General features: G+C 38.2%; 1 protein-coding gene across 3 annotated transcripts in view; it reads right to left on the bottom strand.

Moving 5' to 3' along the window:
* Nucleotides 1–22,292, bottom strand: part of nrbp2b (nuclear receptor binding protein 2b) — a 46,700-nt gene that overhangs the window by 3,176 nt on the left and 21,232 nt on the right. The window contains exons 2-17 of one of the 3 annotated variants that reach the window (XR_015775382.1): nucleotides 8,669–8,791; nucleotides 7,660–7,761; nucleotides 6,723–6,812; nucleotides 5,859–5,899; nucleotides 5,662–5,756; nucleotides 5,520–5,543; nucleotides 5,330–5,416; nucleotides 4,407–4,462; nucleotides 4,038–4,133; nucleotides 3,632–3,764; nucleotides 2,637–2,739; nucleotides 2,500–2,550; nucleotides 2,279–2,414; nucleotides 1,220–1,290; nucleotides 974–1,037; nucleotides 7–62 (exon numbers count right to left, since the gene is read on the bottom strand). Coding sequence is in view for 2 of the 3 variants with exons in the window: in XM_042510775.2 (XP_042366709.1) it covers nucleotides 7–62; nucleotides 974–1,037; nucleotides 1,237–1,290; nucleotides 2,279–2,414; nucleotides 2,500–2,550; nucleotides 2,637–2,739; nucleotides 3,632–3,764; nucleotides 4,038–4,133; nucleotides 4,407–4,462; nucleotides 5,330–5,416; nucleotides 5,520–5,543; nucleotides 5,662–5,756; nucleotides 5,859–5,899; nucleotides 6,723–6,812; nucleotides 7,660–7,761; nucleotides 8,669–8,791 (1,311 nt within the window). In the remaining variant the exon portion in view is untranslated. The remainder of the gene's footprint in view (nucleotides 1–6; nucleotides 63–973; nucleotides 1,038–1,219; nucleotides 1,291–2,278; nucleotides 2,415–2,499; nucleotides 2,551–2,636; nucleotides 2,740–3,631; nucleotides 3,765–4,037; nucleotides 4,134–4,406; nucleotides 4,463–5,329; nucleotides 5,417–5,519; nucleotides 5,544–5,661; nucleotides 5,757–5,858; nucleotides 5,900–6,722; nucleotides 6,813–7,659; nucleotides 7,762–8,668; nucleotides 8,792–22,292) is intronic. The other 2 variants (XM_042510775.2, XM_088072104.1) reach the window with 2 other exon arrangements.

Raw genomic sequence — 22,292 nt, 5'->3', positions numbered from 1 at the left:
ATCTACCTCATTTATGAAGGCGTAGTGAACAAGTTCACTGGCAAGGTCTTTAGAGGTGTCGGCTGAAAGATTCACATTAAATATATCGGTTACAGAAATCTGACATAAAATGAACCTACAGTGATTTTCTCTCTTTTTTTCTTATAGGTGAGAAATCCCATAAAAAGACCAAAACCAACAGTGAATTTATCAAACTGAAAATACTGTCTGTGTCCTTTTTTGTCCAACAACTATTTAAAAACACATCGCAAAAAACAGCTCAGATATCATAAAAATGTGCACAGAAGTTTAATTTAGAGTAAAACTGTCACTGAAAATTGTCCCCAACAAACGCACATTTACTCTTGTTTGAGAAACGTTTGCTAAAAACTAAAGTGTCCACCTGTTTTATGTAAATACTATTTATTTATGACCTGTTTACTGAGATAAAAAAACTTCAGTAAGAAAGGCTAGAGATGTTGGCTGTTAATGAGAGATATTTTGGTCTTTTCATGAAAATGTAGACCTAAAAAAAATGTAGAAATGTAGAATATTTCTCACCCGGTTACACTGAATTTATGAAAAGACGTTCTAGCATGCCTCCAGGGAACAAAGAATCCAAAAATGGCAAAAAGTCTCGATGAATTGATGTCATAGGGGTCTGTGTTCAACAACAGTAAAACCTTACCAGAACATCATTTACCCAGGCGTATTATCCCGTCATTCATCCCTCTGACTCTAATTCAGCAAGAATTTTCTCCTTTTTTGGATACTCTGTTTCCACAGAGGCATGCAAGAAAAGCAAAGATTTCTTTTTTCTGTTTTATATTATTTTTTAGGGGGGATTTTCCCTTTATTTCCCTTTGTTTCCACCCTCGGCCTTTTGCCGAGGGTGAAATCAAACCCACAACCACTGCGGTATACTACTGTATATTCAGTATACAAATCATCATTTGGGAAGTATTCCTTTAAAGTACAGTTGTGTTCAACTTACTTGACAGGATGTCACAGCTAAGCTGCCTATGAAGTTTATCATCCATCTTCAGAAACAAAGAGAGCTGAGGAGAGATCGAAAAGTCAAATTTAAATCACGCTACATTTCTGTTTCACCTCAGTATCTGACTGAAGTTCTGAAATATATGCAGAGAGCACAAAATGTTACTGGCAAAAATACTTTAATATATATACTTGATTGTTAAGGAGCCCAACAAAAGGTTTTAAACTAAAATGGGCAAAGTACCTGTAACACTGACTCACATGAGTTTTGGTCCCTTCTTCATTTGACTCCAAATTACAGTGCATCTGAACGACCTACAGCAGCAACGACAAAAACAATCAGGGAGGAGTACGCAGACAAAATGGGGACAAAGCAAAAATATGTTTAAGGTTTTGGGTGAAAACTTCAGTGGCACATGATGTCGTTTTCCCAAATGTTTTTCTAATTCTTGAAATATTACAGAAAGCGGCATGTAAACATATTCCTCCTCCATGGAAATGTTATCATCTCAAAAGGAGAAAAATGTCTCGCACACTGCAGAGCTCCAGTTAATATATTACTATAATATCGTATATTATAGAAGTGACGTTTCGAGCAACACAGCTCGTTTTTTTATTGACCTTTCAGCTTATTTTTTACTCTTATTTTATTGTTTTTATTTATTTAATTACCTACCTTTTTATACCTATTTATTTGTATTTTTTTTCATTGATTTCTTTATCTTTTTATTTCATTTTTGATTGATCTATCTATTTATTTATTTTCCCTTTTCACATGATTGAAGGGTCTTCCTGTTCGTTTAGTTGAGTATTTTCTTTTGTATGTTCAACAAACCAACAAAAACAGAATTACATTTTTTAAAATTATTTATGAATCATTAGAGAGTTATACAAAAAAGGGAATTGCAACTGATTTTTCTTTTCAGACCTTAAATTACTCGACTGCATGCTTAAGTTAACAAATATATTGTACAACCCATGATCAGAATCAGAAATACTTTCGTTATGGATCCCCAGGGGAAATTTGGGATACAGAAAATGATTTTTCTTTTGAAAGAAAAAATATAATAAAATAAGAATTTGAATTTTTAGCAGGATCAAGGAAAAAAAATGCTTAAACTATGTTTAAAAAATTACTCATAAATCCAACTTATACCTTGCAATAAGAAATATGTCTAAAATCAGCGTCTGATTAAGAGCCGTGTTGCTAGAAATGTCACTTGTTCTTTGGTGCATTAAATAAGTGATAACTGGAGCCCTGCAGTGTTTCTAAAATGTTTTTTTGTGTGTCTGAAAGTCTAACCTTCCTTGTTTCTGTCTCCTGCGGTTCAGGAGTCGGCGTCTTGACTGTCTCCACCTGCTCCTGAGACAAGGAGAGCGCCCGAGGGACGGGGTGAGGCCGAGACGAGGCGAAGTTCATCAAAGGGTAAATCCCATTCCTGAAGGAGACATAATGTTGAACTCCACGCTGCAGTAACAGAAATCACTGGTGCAAAACGAGCCAGAAACTGTAGTTCATCTTACTTAACATCCTCCAGGAACTTGTCCAGCTCCAGAGGGGACACGTGGGAATATCTGAAGACACACACAGAAGAGCAGAGTGAGTTTTGTGCTTCACAAAGACAAACAGCCAGAGACACGAGGTGCTTGTGCGTTTTTACTTGAGCTGAACGCCCTGTCTGTCTTCGTGTTTGATCTCCGCCATGACGGCGTTGGGGTCAAACGACTTGGTTTTCTCCTCCACGCAGTTTTCTGGGAGCAAGTCTGTAGATGCAAAACAAGTTTGGACATTAGTCAACTGATTTGTTACAAATACAGTTTTTGTTCTTAATATAAATATACTGTATATTTAGAATTGCAGTAAATATGTATTTTTCCAGACCTTGAAACACTTGATTGTTTGCTTAAGCTAGCAAATATATTGTATAACCCATGATCAAAATGAGACATATTTCATTTATTGATCCCCAGGGGGAAATTGGGATACAGAAAAATATTTTTATTTTGAAAGAAAAAAAAATAATAATAATTTGAGAATACATATAAAATGTGTATTATGCTGCAATTTATACAATACACACATAAATAGAAAAAACAGAAATATGCACAAATACCTGGGTCACATTACAAAGGGTGTTAAATATAAATGCAAGAATAATTTAAGTAAGAACTGACTGAATCAAAAATACTTTAATTATTGATCCTGGGAGAAAATGTAGGATACAGAAATTATTTTTCAAGGAAAGGAAGAATTTGAAAATATGTTAAAGAAAGTGTTTTATCCCTGAATTTATATAATATATACACATAAATAGAAAATAAGAAATAAATAAGTACAAATACCTGCATCACATTATAAAAGGTTGTTAAATAGAAATGCAAGAACATTTTAAATAAGACCTGAATATTTCTGTTAAAAAGAATTTTGCAGAATAATTGCACAAAGTATTGTGCAGAAAAGAAGCAGGAGAAACTTGAAACAGGCTGCATGCACAGCTGTTGCATGCACATTTTTTGATAAACGTAACACCGGCTCCTCAACAGGACAAACATACTCAAATATCAGATCATATCGATCCGCTGCACGCAGGAGGACGTAAATATCGTGAGGAGACTCTGGTGTGGTGCGCTTGGCCTGTGGAGGTGAGAAACTCACACTGGTTGTTGATGAGGCAGTGGGCAGCGAGCAGTTTGAGGGAGTGCACCTCGAACAGGACTCGGTGGAACAGAAGGTCGTGTGCCGTAGGACGGAGCTTGGCTTCATGACGCAAACAGGACTGGGTGAACTCCTGCAGAGAGCAACGAGTCCAACACATAACAACATGAGCGTACAGTATGACCCAGTTTACCGAGCAGCGCTCTGCATTTTCTGGCGTGTTTTATTGAAACATTCAGTCTATAACTGTTCAAAGTCTCTGCATGTGGAAGGAAATAAACCGAGAAACATGGTGGTATGAGTGGGCGAGTGCTAATAGAGTAGCGTAGGACAATTTGTCCTCCTCTCAATGTTTCTTTGGTTGTACTGATGCATATTTAGGACATGAAGTATTTTTGAGACTCACTCTCATGAGAGGGTCTTCCAGAGATTGACCTGCATTGACGATGGCCTCCTTGGACACAGCAGTGTCTCCGTTGGCCTGGATCTCCAGCACTGCCATCTAGGGGTGCAAATAATGTGTTAACACACTCACATATTACAGCTTTTCTCGACTGCTAGAAATTAATTTATTGATAATGAATGTGCTAAAACGAATGAAAATGAATGCAAACCAAATTTGTATTTTTGGCCACTTTTAGTTTCGGCCTGTGCGTGAACTATTTGGAAAATGTAACTTTTTAATGGACAAATGTGACAAATCTGTTACACACACACACACACACACACACACACACACACACACAGAAGAATCTTATAGATACGTTTCTCTCACCTCTAGAGCACAGATGCCGAAGGAGAAAATGTCTATGGCATAATCATCTTCACTCGCTACAGAAAAAGACAAACAAACAAAAATGAAGGAGGTCAGACACATTGTTCATTTTAAGAAAAGCTTATCCCAAAATGGACATGCAGTCAGTCTGAGACTTACCTGGCACTAAAACTAACATCGAAAAATAGAAAACATTGAAAAACAACAATGTTGTTACCAATATTAACACCAGGTTAACTGTTTTTAGTAATACAAGTTGATAACAATGCATCTCGCTGTATTCTGCACAAACAGACACTGTAGCCACATGTCCACAGATAGATGTTGAACAGTACTCTAAAAATAATAAATACATTTTTAACTTCCCAGTGCATATGGAACACTATGTTAACTAGCCAGTGCGATACACATGCAGGACCTACATGCACTAACATGAAAGTGCGTCCGGAAACTGCTCAGGACGCCATTACTCACTACACCTTTACATGGCGAATAGTGGTTTGCTGCTATATCAATACTCTGAATGTTGTATGCAGAACCTTTGAATGTCTCCAGATAATTTGAGTGGAATAATATGAATGTTTTGTGTTTTTCACTGCAGCTCCAATAAATTCTGATACTCATTATTTCAATATTTTCCACCATAACTACAATTACAGTTATTTGATAACAGATTTCCCACAATTCTACAGTCGGCTTTCAACAAAACATTTGGAGTTTAAAAAAAAATTAAATAAAAAAAATGATGATAATAATTGAAAAAATAAAAATTAAATTAAAGAAAAATAAATAAATAATAAATGTTGTTAATAGAGCCATTTAAGTCACTTTAGACTATGGCGTTAATGACTAAATTTTCACTTTGGAGTGAATCATTCCGTTAAAAACTGAGCCGCACACAAACTCAGCTGCATCCCACTTACATCCATATTCTGGTGCAAAGAAATGAAGATTCCTCTGCTCGTCGCGATGTTGCCTCGCTTTCCCGTGGACACTGGCATCTGGAAACACTGATCAGAGAAGAAACAAAAAGTACAGATACATTAGATGAAATCAATTAATATATATGACACAAATGAAAACATATCTGCTACAACATTATCTTTTCCTTACCATTAACAAACAGCCGATGCCACACTGCGGAAAGAAAATCAAGTGAAATATTTTTGTGGGATGAAATTCAAGCAATTAACAGTCTGAGGTTACAATATGTGTGCTGGTGGTTGCAACATAAAAAGCCCCGCTGGGAGCAGACCTGAGCCAATCTTGATGAGGCCGTTATGCTGGATGAAGATGGTGTCGCACGTCAGGTTGCCATGGATTATTGGTGGGTCACAAGAGTGCAAATAACTGCAGGTTAAAAAAACAACAAAAGACATTCAATTAATGTTATAGCTATGATAATAAAAAAATCTCTCATGTTAAAATCCTGGAGAGGAAATCAGTCGGTACCTGAGAGCAGAGAGAATCTGGGTGCACCATCTCTTCCAGGCCTAAAATATAGTGAACCAGAGCAACATGAATCCTTTGAAAAAATCCTTTAAAATAATGTGAAAAAATAGCTGCAATAACATAATTTTATGAGGAATCAACTGGGTTTATTATTATGGTCATTAAGTATATAATACTTTAAAATTCCTCTTAAAATAATGCAGAAAATTTTGTTGGACCGATTTAATTTTTTACTAATAATCAAATTAAAAACATGTGTTCGTAATTATGGTAACAGTACATAACACTTTAAAATTCCTTTTAAATGATGTGAAAAACTTCATTTTCATGAGGAATCACCTCATGTGTGTTCATAAACATGGTAATTAAATACTTAATAAACATAATTATGAATGCAAAATTGTATAACCCATACAAGTTAATTTGTTCCAATTAAGATTTCCACATTATCTAAAAGAAATTGTATAATATACTTAATTACCATATTTATGAACGCACATTTTACATTAATCACTCATAAAAATAAAGTTACAATAACAATATTTAACTAACAATTTTTTTCACAATATTTAAAAGGAATTTTAAAGTGTCAAAGACACAAATATCTCCCTTTTTGTATGGATTTATTGTAGAAACAGCAAATGCAGAAGACAGACAAGAGAGAAGCAAGAGGACGGGATGTAGGTTTCAAACCGAAGATAAATGTCTGAGCAGACTGAGCCACCAGGGTGTCCTGTAAATCATCTGTAATCCTGCAGGAGATATGGATCTGAATATCGATTGGACTGCAGTGCTCGGAGTCACCACCAGGGGACGCACTGAGAGAGCTCACAGACAGAAAGTGTGTGCGCAGAAAACACTGACCTTCACATTCATGGTCTTGTGGTTCTTCTTAGTTTTCTTCAGAAACTGCTTGAGGCTCCCCGACGACATGTACTCTGTGATAAATATCACCTGTGGGCCACACAAGGACTTAATTTACAAGTGTGTGTGGGGAAGCTAGAGTTATGATGTCTGCCTCAGCCAACCCGTCAAGTTGCAGTTTCCAACATAATACATGTAGTGAAGACTCTGAAGGAATTTAATATAAAAGGTATCAAGTGTATTTTATTAGCAAAATGGAAGGTGCATGCTGTTTTTATTCAGGGATGATTTCCACAGAGGACTGAGAGAGCCACACACTCCCTTTAGGATTTCTCTGGCTGTTTTTGTGATTGTTGCAGCCTGAATTGCCTGATTTTCGCTGCAGCTTTTCTAAAAAGTTACAATACTTTAAGGGTGTTTTTTAAAGCATAAGAGTTTTTTTTTTTTTAAACATATTTATATTGTTTTTTTAAACACACAAACTGCCACACATCATAGCAAAAGGAAAACAGTATAATTAATGAGACAGATAACCGAAATCTGAAACCGGCATGCATTTACAATGACAATGAAAATCTTTGTCAATATTTAGAATTTAACACACAAACAGCACAAATTTTTTAAAACACCTTTATAGCAAATGTTTCATCAGACTGAAACTTTCCACATTAAATACTGCAAGTTCCCAGCAACCTTTTTTAATAAAGCCAAGTGAAAAATGTAATAAAATATGAATTAATTAAAACAGCTCCCTGAGGTTTTACAAAGTAAAAGTTCCTCCCACGCTGACACTTTCTTTGCACTTTTAACTAATTAGTAATAATTAAAATAAAATGCTGATACAGATAATTGGCAAAAGCAAAATATCAGTTTCAATCATCGGCCTGGTCAATAATCTGTCGTCACCAAATCAAATGAACGCACAGAAAGCTCTTACCCGCGCCTGGCTCTCCTTCATGTCCAGCCAGTACTTGTGGAACTTGACGATGTTGGGGTGTTCGACCTGCATCAGGTTCTCAAACATCAACTTAATCTTCTCCTGAAACACACACATCAGAGGCTGTTCACATCAAGTGAAAATGCCAAGAAAACGATTAACGAATGTTAATATTTGCTGCTTTTCACGGTCCTTCAGGTTAATGAATTGAATGCAGTTGTGTTTTAGATTCTTAGTTGGAAAAAAAAGCCATTTGAATGTTTAAACTTACAATTTTGGAATCTGTGAGAGGCATTTTTCATTATTATATTATATTATATTATATTATTATATTATATATATTATATTATATTATATTATTATATTATTATTATATTATTATTATTATATTATATTATATATTCATCAAAAACATGGCTTGGAAATAATCATCAATACCTGTAACTCAAGGTCCTTGTGAGAGTTCTGTTTGGAAAAAGTCATAACATTTTGTGACTCTAATTTAAAAATGTGTACAAAGGTTTTCAGGGATGGTTGAAATGCTGGAGGCGGTGTGGTTTAACAAAAATGGCAGAAAAAAATCAGATTTTGTTTTCAGACAAGAAATCAGCACTGAAATGTTTTGGGCCAAATCCCCATAAAAATATAAAATATAACATTTGGCCTCTGGCAAGAGAGCAATTACATAAATTGCTGCAGGCAAACCCTCTAACAAAGCAAAACTTGACTGCATTTTTTTTCAATTAAATAAATATGTGAAGAAATTGACCTTTATCGAAAGATTAGTGCTGTAAAATGACTGAAATGTAACCCATGTTACGTCACTGAAACATCTCTCTGCTGCTACAGTTTTGGTGCCTATGTCAACACACATTTAGCTTGAAAAGAGCGGCAAATTAGTTAGTTAAAGTCCTAATTACCAAATTTTAATCTCTCTAAAACCACAGTTTATTTAAAAAACAGAATAAATGCTGCCTGTCTTGGCTGTAGGGAATCAGAGCCGCAGTACCTCCTGTGCTTTGAAGACCTTCTTGTCAGAGAAGAGCACCTCGTTCCACACCACCTCCACGCCCTCCTCCGTGTCCATGGCCAGAGACGCACTTTCCACGCCTGGGACATTTCCTTGGCTCACCTGCGGGGGACAGACAGAGACACATGCAGGGCTTAGAAATTTGCTTGCAATTATTTAACCCTTAGGTCCCGCTCTGTGCACAAAATGCGCTTTTCAAAGTCAGGCTATAAATAATATGATGCATTAATATAATTTTCAACTTTCATTGGGTTCATATTTTAACCAACATCAGTCCTAATTATAAATATCAAATATTCATTAATTTTCAGAATTTTAACCCTTTAAATGCCAGGTTTTTGTCACGATGCCACTATGTTTTTAGTTGAAAAAAAAACACACAAAACATTTATTTTTTGATACAATATGCAAAGAATATATTTTTTAAAAATTATGATCACAGCCTGGGATATGTCCGTGATTTGCAGCATCGTTGACTGTGACAGTGCACCTAGTGGAGATAGCATGTATTTTCTCCATTTGCCAAATGTGGTGGAAAATAGTAAACATGATAAATTCCAAGGCAAAAGCCCAGAATGACACCCAGAAATAACACAATGCATGTTATTTATGGCTGTCGGATCAAAAGTTGCAGTTTGATTTAGTTTCAGTGGTGCATTTTTTTGTATTTAACAGTATGAATTTAACAGTTTTGTTCACACTGTATTTTAGACATATTGTAGGAGCTGAGCTGGAAATTCCAAGATTAAAACAAAAATACACAATCTTTCCTATATTTGTGCCGTATGCATGACCAAAGCCAAAATTATCAAAAAATTAAGAATGAAAAGCATGTAAAATGCACCAAACACTCTGGCATAAATCTGAGTCAGGTACAACCCCAGAAAATAAGGTCCAGACTGAAAAATACCTGCCTTTCCCTTTAACCCTTGAAAACCTGGATCGACATCAGTGTTGCTGTTTTTTAGTGGCCTTTCACAAGCTATTTGACCCTTTGAAACTTGAGCAAAATGGAGTAAAAAGGCAATGACCACATTACAAATTAGAAGAAAAAGGTGACAAAAATTACCTAAATATGTGTTTTTTCAGGGGAGGATAACCAGAAAATTATTTTAAAAAGACAATAATGGCCAGCAAAGTACATTTATAATTATAATAATTTTATATTTAAAATTATGTTCCAGAAATAAAAAAACAATAAAATATATAAAATAAATTTAAAGTAACTTTCTTGTTGTAGTTGTTGTTGCTTATTTTCAAGTAATTTTATTGTAACTTTTTTACAGATTTTTTTGCTAATTTTTGGGCCATGTCTTGTTAAGTTGCTCATTGCCTTCCTGCCATAATTTTGAACTAAATAAAACCAATGTGCTCAGGATTCAAAGGGGTTAAGTACAGATTTATTGCTATCCTAATTTTATACTACAAAAACTTAAAAACCTGCATCAACTTTTTCCACTTTCGGTGCAGCGGTGACAAGTAATCCTGTGAGCAAACAACTGCTTATTTACACATCCAGATACGGAGCAACATTAGCATTCATTTAGGGTCGTGTTTGTGTCCTTGGATCTGATCAATGCTCATCCGATATTCATTCTCACAGTTGATTGTGCCCTTAAACTCTGTGCTGTAAAAGCAAAGCAACAGTACAGAGCCCTCGCTCAAAACAAACAAAGCATATCTGAAATGATTAGACGCCACCCTGCTGTGACTATAATATCTACTACAAGCTCCATGTAATCCTTTCACAGAGATCTGACTGTGGCAGCTCCATTATTATAAATTTGAGACTACTCTATGAGGCATAATTTTTATTTAAACGCTATCCTATTCAGTTTTCCATCCTTTAATGCATAAGAAGGCGTCTAGAGCGGAGACATGGACGATAATTCAATACACTGACGGCTATAACAGGACGATGAAGAGTATAGAGGGGCGATAGGATGAGCAGCAGGAGAGGGAAGCGATGGATTAGCAGGAGATGGAGAAGTGAGGGGACTTTGGGATGAGGGATTTAGAGAGATGACACACGGGCCACAAGATGGAGGAGGCTGCACAAGAGATCCAAGAATTATAAAGAAAAAAAACAAAAAAGGCAGCCGAGTGGAGTGAAGAGGCAGCGGCTGGGTCTGTAATCTGGCAGACGCAGACAGCCCGGGGGCTCCATGAGCGTTTATGCAACGGCAGCAAAGAGCTAAAGACGGCTCATGGCAGGATATTGCTGCCTCAGCTTGGGAGACCTGATGTAATTCCTGATACTTTGATGCAGCTGAAGTGAGTAAGTCAATTGCTAATAACTATGATGCGAGACCCTCCTTTCCTGCTAATCCTGTTTCTCGTGATATCACTGGAGAATAAACGTCATTTCAGAGTGGCAACATTTCAAAAGAGGCTGAAAAATGAAGCCAAAAAGGAAACGCTAAAAGCTGCAGTTCCTCCGATGTCCACTTGAGGCTGGCTCCAGAAACAAGTAAATCCCCATAAACCCCCATGTTAAAATGTCCAAGTTTACAGCAGAAATAAACACGTTTACAGCCTGGAGCAAAAACTGTATTTAACATTCATGACAACTGTACAGGGGGTGACATGTTATTTTAATAACTCGCCTCTTTACATTTTATTAGAGTTTTAAGTTAAGTATAATTAAGGTCATCATTCAGATCCGACCTTCGCCCTCCACAGCCAAAAACTCTGACTCAAGGTTTCAAAGTGGGCGTACACAAACACAAGGGGTGACATCACAGGTCAGTTATTTTTATCTGTGGTTAGTCTGTGGTCATTTCCAGAGAAAGGCGGTTTCTAACACTCATTTCAAGGATTTCAAAGATTCAGCAGGGTTTTTCCGACATAGATTCAAGAGGCGATCGTCTTAGTCAAATTTTGTCGGGCTCTCGACAAAACTCTGATATGAATCATAATAGAGAACACTTTTTTTTAAAGAGACATCAAACACGGTTGATTTCTGTCGTTTTTAACTACAATTTCAAAAAATCAAACAGACATTTGCAGAACATGACTGTCACATACGGAAAACAGCAAATAATTTCAAATAGTTAGTAAAATACTCAAAATAAATGACATAAAAAACACAGGCTGTCTACAACTGCTTTTGATTTTTTGTTTAACAACAGAAGGAGAACTACATTTGTTTTGATTATACTTTGACAGCAGAATGAAACTGTTCAAGATATTCGGTATATCGGTATTTGTGATCATATTCTCAAAATAGAACATCAATAATTGTAATTTTTTCCAATCATACAGAGGTCCTAAAATACTCTGCTTGTAAAAAGTGTTTGCTTGAGCTAGTTGAGGCACCGTACACATGAACGTGCGTGCGTATAAAAGGGATAATACCACCTCTGCCTCATTTTGAGCCAGAAAAAAACCTGCTTAGCTATGAAAGGTGGTTTTTTTTGCACACATCACTAGATTGAGGTCTATGTCGCAGGAAATCTTTATCAACCCTGACCTCTCACCGCTTTGACGTTTCCTGTCGAGGATCAATAAAGCATTAGCTCCACAGTTATAAAGAGCAAGGGATAATTGATATTGGTATTGATAGCCCCCAAACTGTAAACTATATATTACGAGGGAACATCTGTCACCAGGCTGCGGGGAAATGACACGATGAGCAGCTTGATAGGGGGGTGCTGCCACTGGAGCACTATTATTTGGGCTTCTCTCTCCACCTAAATTACTACTTACGGCTCCTAAATGCTAACCATTGATATGTTCTACAGAGCGGCTCTTGTACCACGCTTCATGACATCATCATCTCACACACATGAACAGTCAAAAAGCGTCTTTCTGAGTCGACGGGAGGAGGGCTGTGAACCAACCAAACAGGCAGAAGACAAACAGCAATCACAGCGACCACAAAAGCTGCTATAAATATTCTGATTTTGCATTTCAGGCGCCGCAGATGTTTTCACAAGCCACAAGAGAAAGAAACGCTCCAAGAAATGTTTGTTGGCCGCTGCGGTTTGTTTAATGCTCAACCTGCAGCGCCGCGTAAAGCTTCGCAGGCGACAGTGGGCGGCACAGACATGACATATAATCTCTAACTCTACAAGAGATGATAATCTGATTACAGAGCACAATCCTCTGACCGGCTGACACAAGAGGGAATTCCTTCAATAAGCTTTTAGGAAGGAGTCATGTCAGCTTCCCTCTGGCGTCGGGGCCTGTTTATTTACTCTGGATGTTGAGAAACACAAGGTCCCCTGTCCCAGCGTCTCACGTCCCGAGGGTTTAACAGGGTCTGTAACTTGGTCATGGTAGCGTGAGACTCGTAAACAGCACACTGGATGCTCGGCAGTGATTGGCTGCCGGAAGGGAGGTGGGTTTAGGGTGTGGAGAGGGATTTAAGGGATCGTGTGTTCATGTCAAAACAACTTCCATCCTGATGTTTGTTAACTCAACATCTGAGCTGGGTAAAACTGGATCTTGAGGAGTGTCACAGTAACCGCTCATTAGCTCACCGCACATTTCTCACTATGGCTGTACCCAGCTGCTTGAAGCTTCATTCATAACACTGACATCTGAATTTTAACCCTATGAAGCCCGAGCAAATTGGCTTGATTTTGTTCAAAAACACAGAGAGAAAGCAATCAGGGTTCCTACAGCTTAAATTAAAGTTAAATTTAAGATTTTTTAATGCCATTTGGAATTAAATTTAAGAACAATTTCACCATAACAAAAATTTAAGAAAAAAACCAACACAAACCCACATGAATTACTTAGTCCAAATGTTTATGGTAACGTAAATGTACTTTTTTGGTCAAGTTAGAAAGTTGGATGATCTACTTAAAAACAGAAAAAAACTTTCTTAAGTTGAACACATGAAAAACATACATTATTATAAAAGTATCTCATTGATCTGACTAGAAAAAAAGAAGTATTTCAAAGATTTGGGAGTACAACAGGGCTGCATCTAACGATTATTTTCAACATCGATTAATCTGGCAATTATTTTTTTGATCAATTGTTTGGTCTATAAAATGGCAGAAAATCTCAGAATCCGAGGTGATGTCTTTAAATGTTTTGCTTTCTCAACCCAAAACCCTGAGATATTCAGTTTGATATGACATAAAACAGAGATAAACAAGAAACATCCACATTTCAGCTGAAAACACCATTTTTTCCTTAAGATCACTTTAACTTAAGTTGATTTTTTTTGCCGACTAATTGACTAGAAAACCAATCGTTGCAGCTCCAGTGTACAATTTTCAAACCTATGCCATATACTTGTAGTTGCCCCACGCTGCATGTAATGCAGAATAATAAAGCAGTCAGTTGTTTTAAGAAGGTGTTTGAAGCTGTTTGTCGTGCTGTTGAATTATGATTGTGTTGAACGGTTTACTTTCTCCACCTCATTTATATCAATGAAGTTAAACTTGAAAGTGACTGTTTACACTGTTGACAGACACACCCTGCCGTCTCTGCAGAGCTGAACTGGTTTACGTTACAACCACGCTGCAAATCTCATGTTAGCTGGTTCATTTGCAGCGACAGTTTCATTACCCAGAATCAGAGTGGGGCGCTTTTTTACATTTGACACAAGGCCGGAGAATTATTTCAAAATGACACAAGGTGCATGATGAGAGGAGGATTAGCAGAGATGTAGAATAAAGGACTGAACTTGAGTACAGCAGCTCTTTCAGCGAAACCTCCCTGCAGAGACATCGTATATGAAAGAGTGTCTTTGTCTGAGACTGTGTGGGTCCCGGCTTTACGGCGACAAAGAGCTTTGTCTCCTAGACTTCAGCATCTCGACTCTTCCTACACCTCATACCTCGCCGATGAGCTGATACACCGCACCACATTAATATTTAATAAGTCGATTTTGTACCGGCTACACCCAAGTAATCTGCATCGCTGTGTACTAGATACTCGCTACAGTAGGTGTCTGTACTGTATGTAAATGAGCTCAGGCTTCGGTTTGTCGCTTTGTGCTTTCTCTCTCTTCACTGGCATCAAAGACGAGCGGCAGCATCAAAGAGTTGCACTGAAATGTGGAAATGCAAAAATCAAAGACTCTGCATAACGTGGAAGTGAGAATAAAGGAGAGAGTTGCACTCCCCTCAGTTAAAACAGGGTGTTGGGTATTCTAAATAAAAAACAAATACTAAATATTACTATAAACTAAAAACCAGATAATAGCGAGTACAGGTATTGAGATGATTAGGCTCTGATTTAACTTCTGTTTTCTGCAGTTTGAAAAAATGATTAGGCCTGTCACAATAACTACTTTTGGTGGACAATGTATTGCCCTAGAAATAACTGTGATAAATTATATTATTGCCATGTTAATACCATTTAATGCCTAATAATGTGTGTACAACCTCTCAAAGAGCAATGAACTTTTAATTCTTAAAAAATTTTAATATCTCAAATGCATAAAACAAATAAATGTGCATGTAGTGGGGAGGCGAGCCCCGCCCATGGTCACACAGAGAGCAGACGGGAGGATAAAAGCAACCTGACATGAAGTGACAGCGAACGGTCCAGTCGCCCGAGGAAAATGTTGGCATTGTGCATTTCTGCGAACCACGGATATCTTAAATTTTTACTTTTCATACTAGTGCTGCACATTATATCGACAGTAGAAAGGTATCACTTTACCTTATTTTCAGTGTGGGTACTTTAATAGCTGCCATGTTTCCCATGAGTCAGCAATGCTTCCACCGTCTGCAGGCACAGTCGGAAAGGCATGGTTGCAAGTGCACCCGCCCATACCTTCAGCAGCAATACAGTGACATTTAGGCAAGTGTCTTATTAAAGTCAAAATTTGGGTATCGTGACAACAGTATTTTATACGTATCAAATCAACATTTCTAAAGTGATGAGTTATTTGAGTTGACTTTGTCATCGGGAGGTGGAGGGGATGGTGGATGGCATGACATTTAAAGGTGAGACGCCTGCAGATCACTGTTTCAACAACAAAAACTGTTGTGATTTAGCATCCTGTCACATTTTTTCCTACGACTTTTTAGCCACTTTTGTCGCAACACATCACTGTTTTGCCAAATAAAGCCACAAAAAGCCAAAGTTTTCACAGAGGCATCGCTGCCTTTACCACTGGAATACTGTCGGGAAAAGGGGTTGTTTTTTACAGACATTGCTGTGTTTCCTACCAGAAAAATGTGACCAAAAGCACTTGTTTTTTTCATGAGACGTTGCTGCATTTCCTATTGAGATATTGCAATGAAAAGTGCTTTTTTTAGGGCAGCCTCTGACTCAGTGAGTAGAGCATCTGCCCCATGTAGCCGGTGTCCTTTTTCTGACCTGTGGCCCTTGTATAGCTGCACTATAATAAATGTAATAAAAGCCCCAAAAAATAATCTTTAAAAGAAAGTGTTTGTTTTTACTGAGACATTGCTGTGTTTGACAAAAATGTGATGCATGTGTGGATTGCAGAAATGTACAATGCCAACATTTTTCCTGGTGGAAAACCCTGCTGTTTATTCTGGCATCATGTTGGCCAAAATATTGATGACATTCTTATGTAAACAAATGCATATAAAAAAGGGAATTATCCTCTGATATATGGACCTGTCCTTAAGAATAATTGCTGATCTCGATAAACCAATAATGTAATTATCCTGACAGGCCGAAAAATTATTCTTTTACCATTAATGTATCCTTAGCTACGTCCCTTTTTCAATCAGATACATTACAAATGCGCTAATGAGCAAACACCACAGCAATGCAGACTTTACACTGAGCCACCATCCAGACCTCCTGCTGCTCGATGAGCCGCCTCGCGCTCCTTGTTTCTGCACGGTCAGTGTCGGGACCTCGAGCCACTGACCGTCTGCTGACCTTCACCAGCCGCTCTCCAGCCCGCCTCCGCACCTCCCTCTCTCTGTCGCCCCCAGGATGTCACATGTGCAGCGCACAATCAGGTCAGCGTCTCGGAGAGTGTGTGTGTGAGTGTGTCTGCTCAGCATGACGAATATCGTGATGGCACCAGCAGCGACAAGTCAAGCAGGGGACGGGAAATGTGCAACTCAAACCTCTACATTCACAGCTAGATGACAGCGTATGTTCTGCTTCAGGGATTTTAAATCATCTGACAAAAATCGTGCCAACTTGTCTGGAGCATTTTCGCAGATTAATGCCCCTCACGGGCCACATTATCTAAATCAAACCGCTGGCGGGATCTCGACTTTGCACAGCGTTAAAAGGTTCGACCACAGTCAAAGGACACACAAGGTCACGCAGGCTCATGAGCTGATATTAGAAGGATCAGTCACCCATCACGTCTCACTTTGTCATTTTTCTCATGGAGCAGTTAAAGCTCCCTGCTAGGAGGAATGTAGGACGGTGAGAGCAGATGGATACAGAGGGGAGAGCTGCTGCGAAACAAACACAAAACAGGACACGACATGGCCACATGGAAAGTTATTCAGCCGCTTTTCTAAAGGAAGCTCTGCCTATAATTCAAAATCAGAAAAGAAGAATTTTATGTCCTGCTGTGCTGTAAAAAAAACTGTGACCATTTTAATAAAGAGGCTTAGATAAAATCTATTTATTCCTGCTCATAAAAAACTCTTCAACAAAGAGTCAGCCTTCAACAAACCCAAAACTAGGACATAATAAACACAAAAGATTAGAAAATGTTTGTTTTCTGCAGGTGTTGCGTCCTTCAAACTCAGCATTTAGTTCAGTAATTCAGAGTATTGTCTGTGTCTGTGTTTCAGTCTGTACCAGGGCTCCAAGATTACACTCGCCCCGCTGTCCTCGCTCCCATTGTTACAGGGACAAAGCTGCAGATTTACAGAGCCAGCGGGAGAGAGATGGCAAAAACACAACTGCATTCAAGAAGTCAGAAGCTGCTCTGACCGGGACTGGATAAGCATGGGAGGTGTTGAGCAGCCTCGTTACATAAAGCTTCAACAGAAACGAGGCTTTAGTCTCTACCTGCAGGACAGCTGCAGGTGAGCGTGTCTGACTGTCTGTTAATGATATATACGCTACACATGTGCCTGCATGTGTTTGCGTATGTGTGAAGAAGAGTTGTTTTAACAGCAATTTACACCGAAAGTCAGATGTGTTAATTAGAAATGACTGAGTCTGGGGTTTCAATAGCACTTTATCAAATCCAAGCCCTAAAAATAGCCATAATAATCAAGCTGTCAGCAAAATTTAAGCAACAATATATGTGTAACTATTTAAACTGACGATGATGTTCCAATAGAGTAACTGAGATTCAGTATTAATACTAAAACACTTCTGAATCTTTTTAAATATGCAGAACTTCTTCATGCATATGTGTGAAATATTCTATTTGCTTAAAAAATGTCTCCAGTTTAGATATCAAAATATAAACGCTGAAGAATGTGTAAGTTTTTGACAAAAACTTTTCATATTGGACATACTTGTACTCCGATACACGCTTTTCAGAGAGCAATGCATATTTGCTCTTCAGCTTAATTGCTGCTTAAATGTTTTGTGCATTATATTTTGCTAATTAAACACTTTGAGGGGATAAAACATCAGTTGAGGGATTTGTTTGACTCAACTCAAAAAATCTGGGCATTTAACCAACTCTAAAATGTATGCAATTTTTTTTTTTACAAAAAAGCGATTAATCGTTTAGTCAATAATTTTTCAGAAAGATGTTCAATTTCCAATCCTATAAAAAAGAGAAAATCAGCAGATCATTCACGACTTCAGTGATTAATCAACTGCTGTCATCTTTCTGTTGTTTGACAAACTGATTAATCACTGATTAATTGATCATGATCAGCTAATCAGCCTTGAGTCAGAGCATCACTCTGATGAATCTGTGCACTCTGCTGTGAACTCTGAGCGTAACTTTGTCCTTGTCAAACTCATGAACCTTCCCGGAGCCAGCGAGTCAGCGAGCTGAAAAGCCCCACTGCCCTTTAAAAACACACACCCATCTGCTTCAACCAATCACATATTCCTCCGTTTCCAGAGGAAAGAAACAGCACAAGGTCGGATTTTATCTGCATAACTACTGCGTGTGTTTACTCATTTTCCTTCTCAACGTCTAAAGACGGAGAAGATAAGAACTGACATTTGTAGCCTTAACAGAGTGAAAACAGTACAGAAAGATTAACTTTCATGTCTTGGACAAACCTCACATTGTTCGGACTAAAAGAAAGTTCACAAAATAGACATTTAATAGCACAGAGCAGGCATTTATACATTTATATTGTTGTCATGTTTCATTTGTCTGTTGATGGAGCATTTTCTGTGATACGCCCGTGAAGCAGCCTTTTGGCTCAGAGACACCACGATCATGAGCTGACAGTGTGGAGAGAATAGCAAAGGCAGAAATAACACCCTGCCTTATCAAACCTCAGCACCCACCTGGCTCTCCTCTAACATGAGAGGTTAAAACTGCATAATGCAGCAGCACAAATCACTATCAGGCTCTGTTATCACCACGGTAGTCTGTTCTGCTTTTTTCCCCTCAAACAATCACTGGAAGTTATCGCAGCATTGCAGTCATTTATCAACCATCTAATCTGTTTTTGTTTCTGATGAAAATGTGCTGATTTTACAGGACGAGTATGAGAGAGAGAGAACGGCACGCGACAAAAGTCCAGAGCCAAACTCACAATGTCATAACCACGAGTGACGCACCGAAGCTTAATAAATGAGTAAAGCGAAAACATTGTCACAAAGTGACGTCAGCTGGAAAAAAACATTTCCAGGGATTCATTTCACATGCCTTTAGCTCATTATTTGAACCTTGAGCCACATTTAATATGAACATTCAACACTGTAGCATTATATGACGAAAAGTAAGAAAAAGCAGAATAGGTCCCCTTAAATTACATCTATTTCAGGTGGGAATTATTCAAATCGTGTCAAATATTTATGCTTCATTTCACATTAATCCTTCAAATAATTTAAGCTTCATTTGATAAAATTCTAATTTGTTTTAAAAAGAGACATTTTATGCCTGAATAAAATGTTAAATTAGATGTCGGGGGGGAATATTTTATACCCTGTGGTGATGCTTTCTTTTCCTTTAAAGGAGAATTGTCATTTTAAATAAATCACAGATCTTGGATGAAGTCCTATAAAGCAACTCGCTCTACAGTCATCACATAAAATCAGATTGTGCAGGGAGGAAAATATAAATCTCTTAGATTACCACCTGAAGCACGTTGTAATTCTTGTTTTTATTGTGTTAGAAAACATTTCGAGGTCAACACTGCTGTGGCGAATTGATCAGACATGCTGAAACAGTCTCACAGTAAGATTTTATCTCACTATCTCTACGGCAGCAAGAAACAACAGGCAGGACAATTCCTCACATAACCTCACAGCTATTACCTTGATTCACTAATTTTACAGCTCCTGTAGAGTTAGAGGTTCAGGCTGAGTCATAATTGTAGAAACTCTGTATGAATCATCAACGGCTCCTCTCTCTTCTGTCAGGGACTGATTGATTACTGTTTGGCGCACTCACAATTCATGTCACATTCACTCGGTACGAAACGAAGCTTCTCATCGAATAACACAAACATCCCACTTATAAACTTCTGAGTGACGTCTCCTTTTCCAGCGTCTGTTTTGAACAGGAAGATGTTCTTTAAACGCTGGCCCGGTCCCAGTGTCCGGCCTGCAGACTCACTGACTCTGACTAGTCCAGTACAGCTCCAGGCTTTTTCCCACGGTGAGAAAAAACAAGTTATAAATGGCTCTCTTGCAGACTTTTTCAGCTCTTAATGCAGACTTTCCATCAGTCTGCGGTCGCTGGTGGAATTTAACTAAGTGCATTTGCTCAAGAGGTGCACTAAAAGTACATTTTAGGTGTTTGCACTCAGTTAAGGTTGCCATGTTTTGCTGCAATCTTATGATGCTGGAATAATCCGGGAAAACTCTGTGACAACTGTGAAAGTTGATTTGGCACATGACTTGCCAACTTTGACGTCATATAAACTAGGGGTGTAACAATTCATCGTTCTGCATCAATATCGATTAAATACGCAACAATCACACATCATTGGCGCAGAATGAAAACCCTGATCCATATCATCCTCGTGCAGATGCGCCTTTAATTTGAAATTCTATGTCATCGTCACACAGCGCCAGGCAGATGATGGCAAGCAGGCGAGAGAAAGATGATGAGGAGAATGTTATCTACACGGGGATAAATCACCAGTGTAGAGATGTTTTGATTTCAGAGATTTCGGGTTGACATACAGAGCAAGTTATTTATGTAAACAAAGTCTTACTCAGGAAAACACAACGTACATGCCGGGTATCTCACTTTGCTAACTTCTTGCAAAAGCACCATTAGCTGCTCTATTTTGAAAATGTTGAACTTAAAAAAACATGCATTCAAACTGAAATTGCTGCTTTTCTGTCGGGAGATGCAGTGACTTAAACCAGTGGTGAATAAAAGAGAGCATAAATAAATGTAAACTGGTTAAGTTATGAGTAGAGGGAAAGTTCGCTAGCCTCTAAGCTTGTTTATGCAATGTAAAATGCCATAGGCTTATGCTAATAACTTTAGCATGTTGTAATTTGGGGGGGGGGGCTTACAAAAGACAGTTGTTTTCTGAGTTTTATACTGATAGAGGAGCAGCTGCTGCGAGTGAAAGCAAACTTTTAGACTCTGCTTCTTCTGTCTGTGCTCTGCGGTTTGAGACGGTGGCGCAATGCATAGCGGAACAGTATATATATTTTAATAATAACCTGTCCAGCTCCAAAAATAGAAAATAAATACGTGGTGGCAGATGTTTTAATCATTACAGTCTGCCACAAATAAGTGAATGTGCAGAAAACCCTAACTTGAATACAAAATTTCTACTTGTCCATCACATCGCTTACTGGGAAGATGTTCTGGGGTGAGCCGAAAGATACGAATAAGTGTGTTTGGAATTTTAGGTTTTGATTGTTGCTGAAGTCGGAGGCCTTAAATGAGATTTTGATTGACAGGATCTCAAATACGGTAAAATAGTAAATGGACTGCACTTGTATAGCGCTTTTCACATCTTCTGACACCACTATGTTAATTTGACAGAAGAAAGAAACGTTTATGCTGCACTCATTAAATTTGAGCCGTGTACTTCACTGGCCACAGAAATGCCTGTTAAATCACAATGTGCTGTTTCATTCCTTCATTGAAAATTTGCAGCCCTGGCAGCTTCTTGCACTCTGGCACTTGATGACGTCAACTAAATTTTGTGGGGTTTTCAGGGCTTGGGTCTGGGATGGACATTAAAACTGTGCTGCAGATTCATGAAGGATTCAAACCCCGAGCTGAGCCTCCATTTTGATTACAATCACTTAGTTTACCCACAAACCCACTCGCTCAATCGTCCTGTTATTTTGGCACCAAAACACGACTTTGAAAGAGAAGGTTTACAAAACAGGATTCAAGTGTTTTGCAATTGGTCACTTTTTTTAGTCCAGCTCTTGGAATAGAAGCAGCGGTTCTAACCCGGCTGCAAAAAGACGACTGTTTGTTTTGACCTGAAACTGGCCGCTTTCCTGTCTCCCGAAAAACATGTGCAGCTGAGTGCGTTCTTGGAGAAGCACTACAGGGTCTGGCAGCCCGAGTCTTAAAGCTCTCCATAAAGTGGGGTAATTTCTGCCCACTGGATTA

Source organism: Plectropomus leopardus, chromosome 21, assembly GCF_026936395.1.
Source record: "Plectropomus leopardus strain MGB_pleo_1.0 chromosome 21, ASM2693639v1, whole genome shotgun sequence".
In the NCBI taxonomy this organism is placed as follows: Eukaryota; Metazoa; Chordata; class Actinopteri; order Perciformes; family Serranidae; genus Plectropomus; species Plectropomus leopardus.
This window is presented reverse-complemented; position numbering and strand designations above follow the sequence as displayed.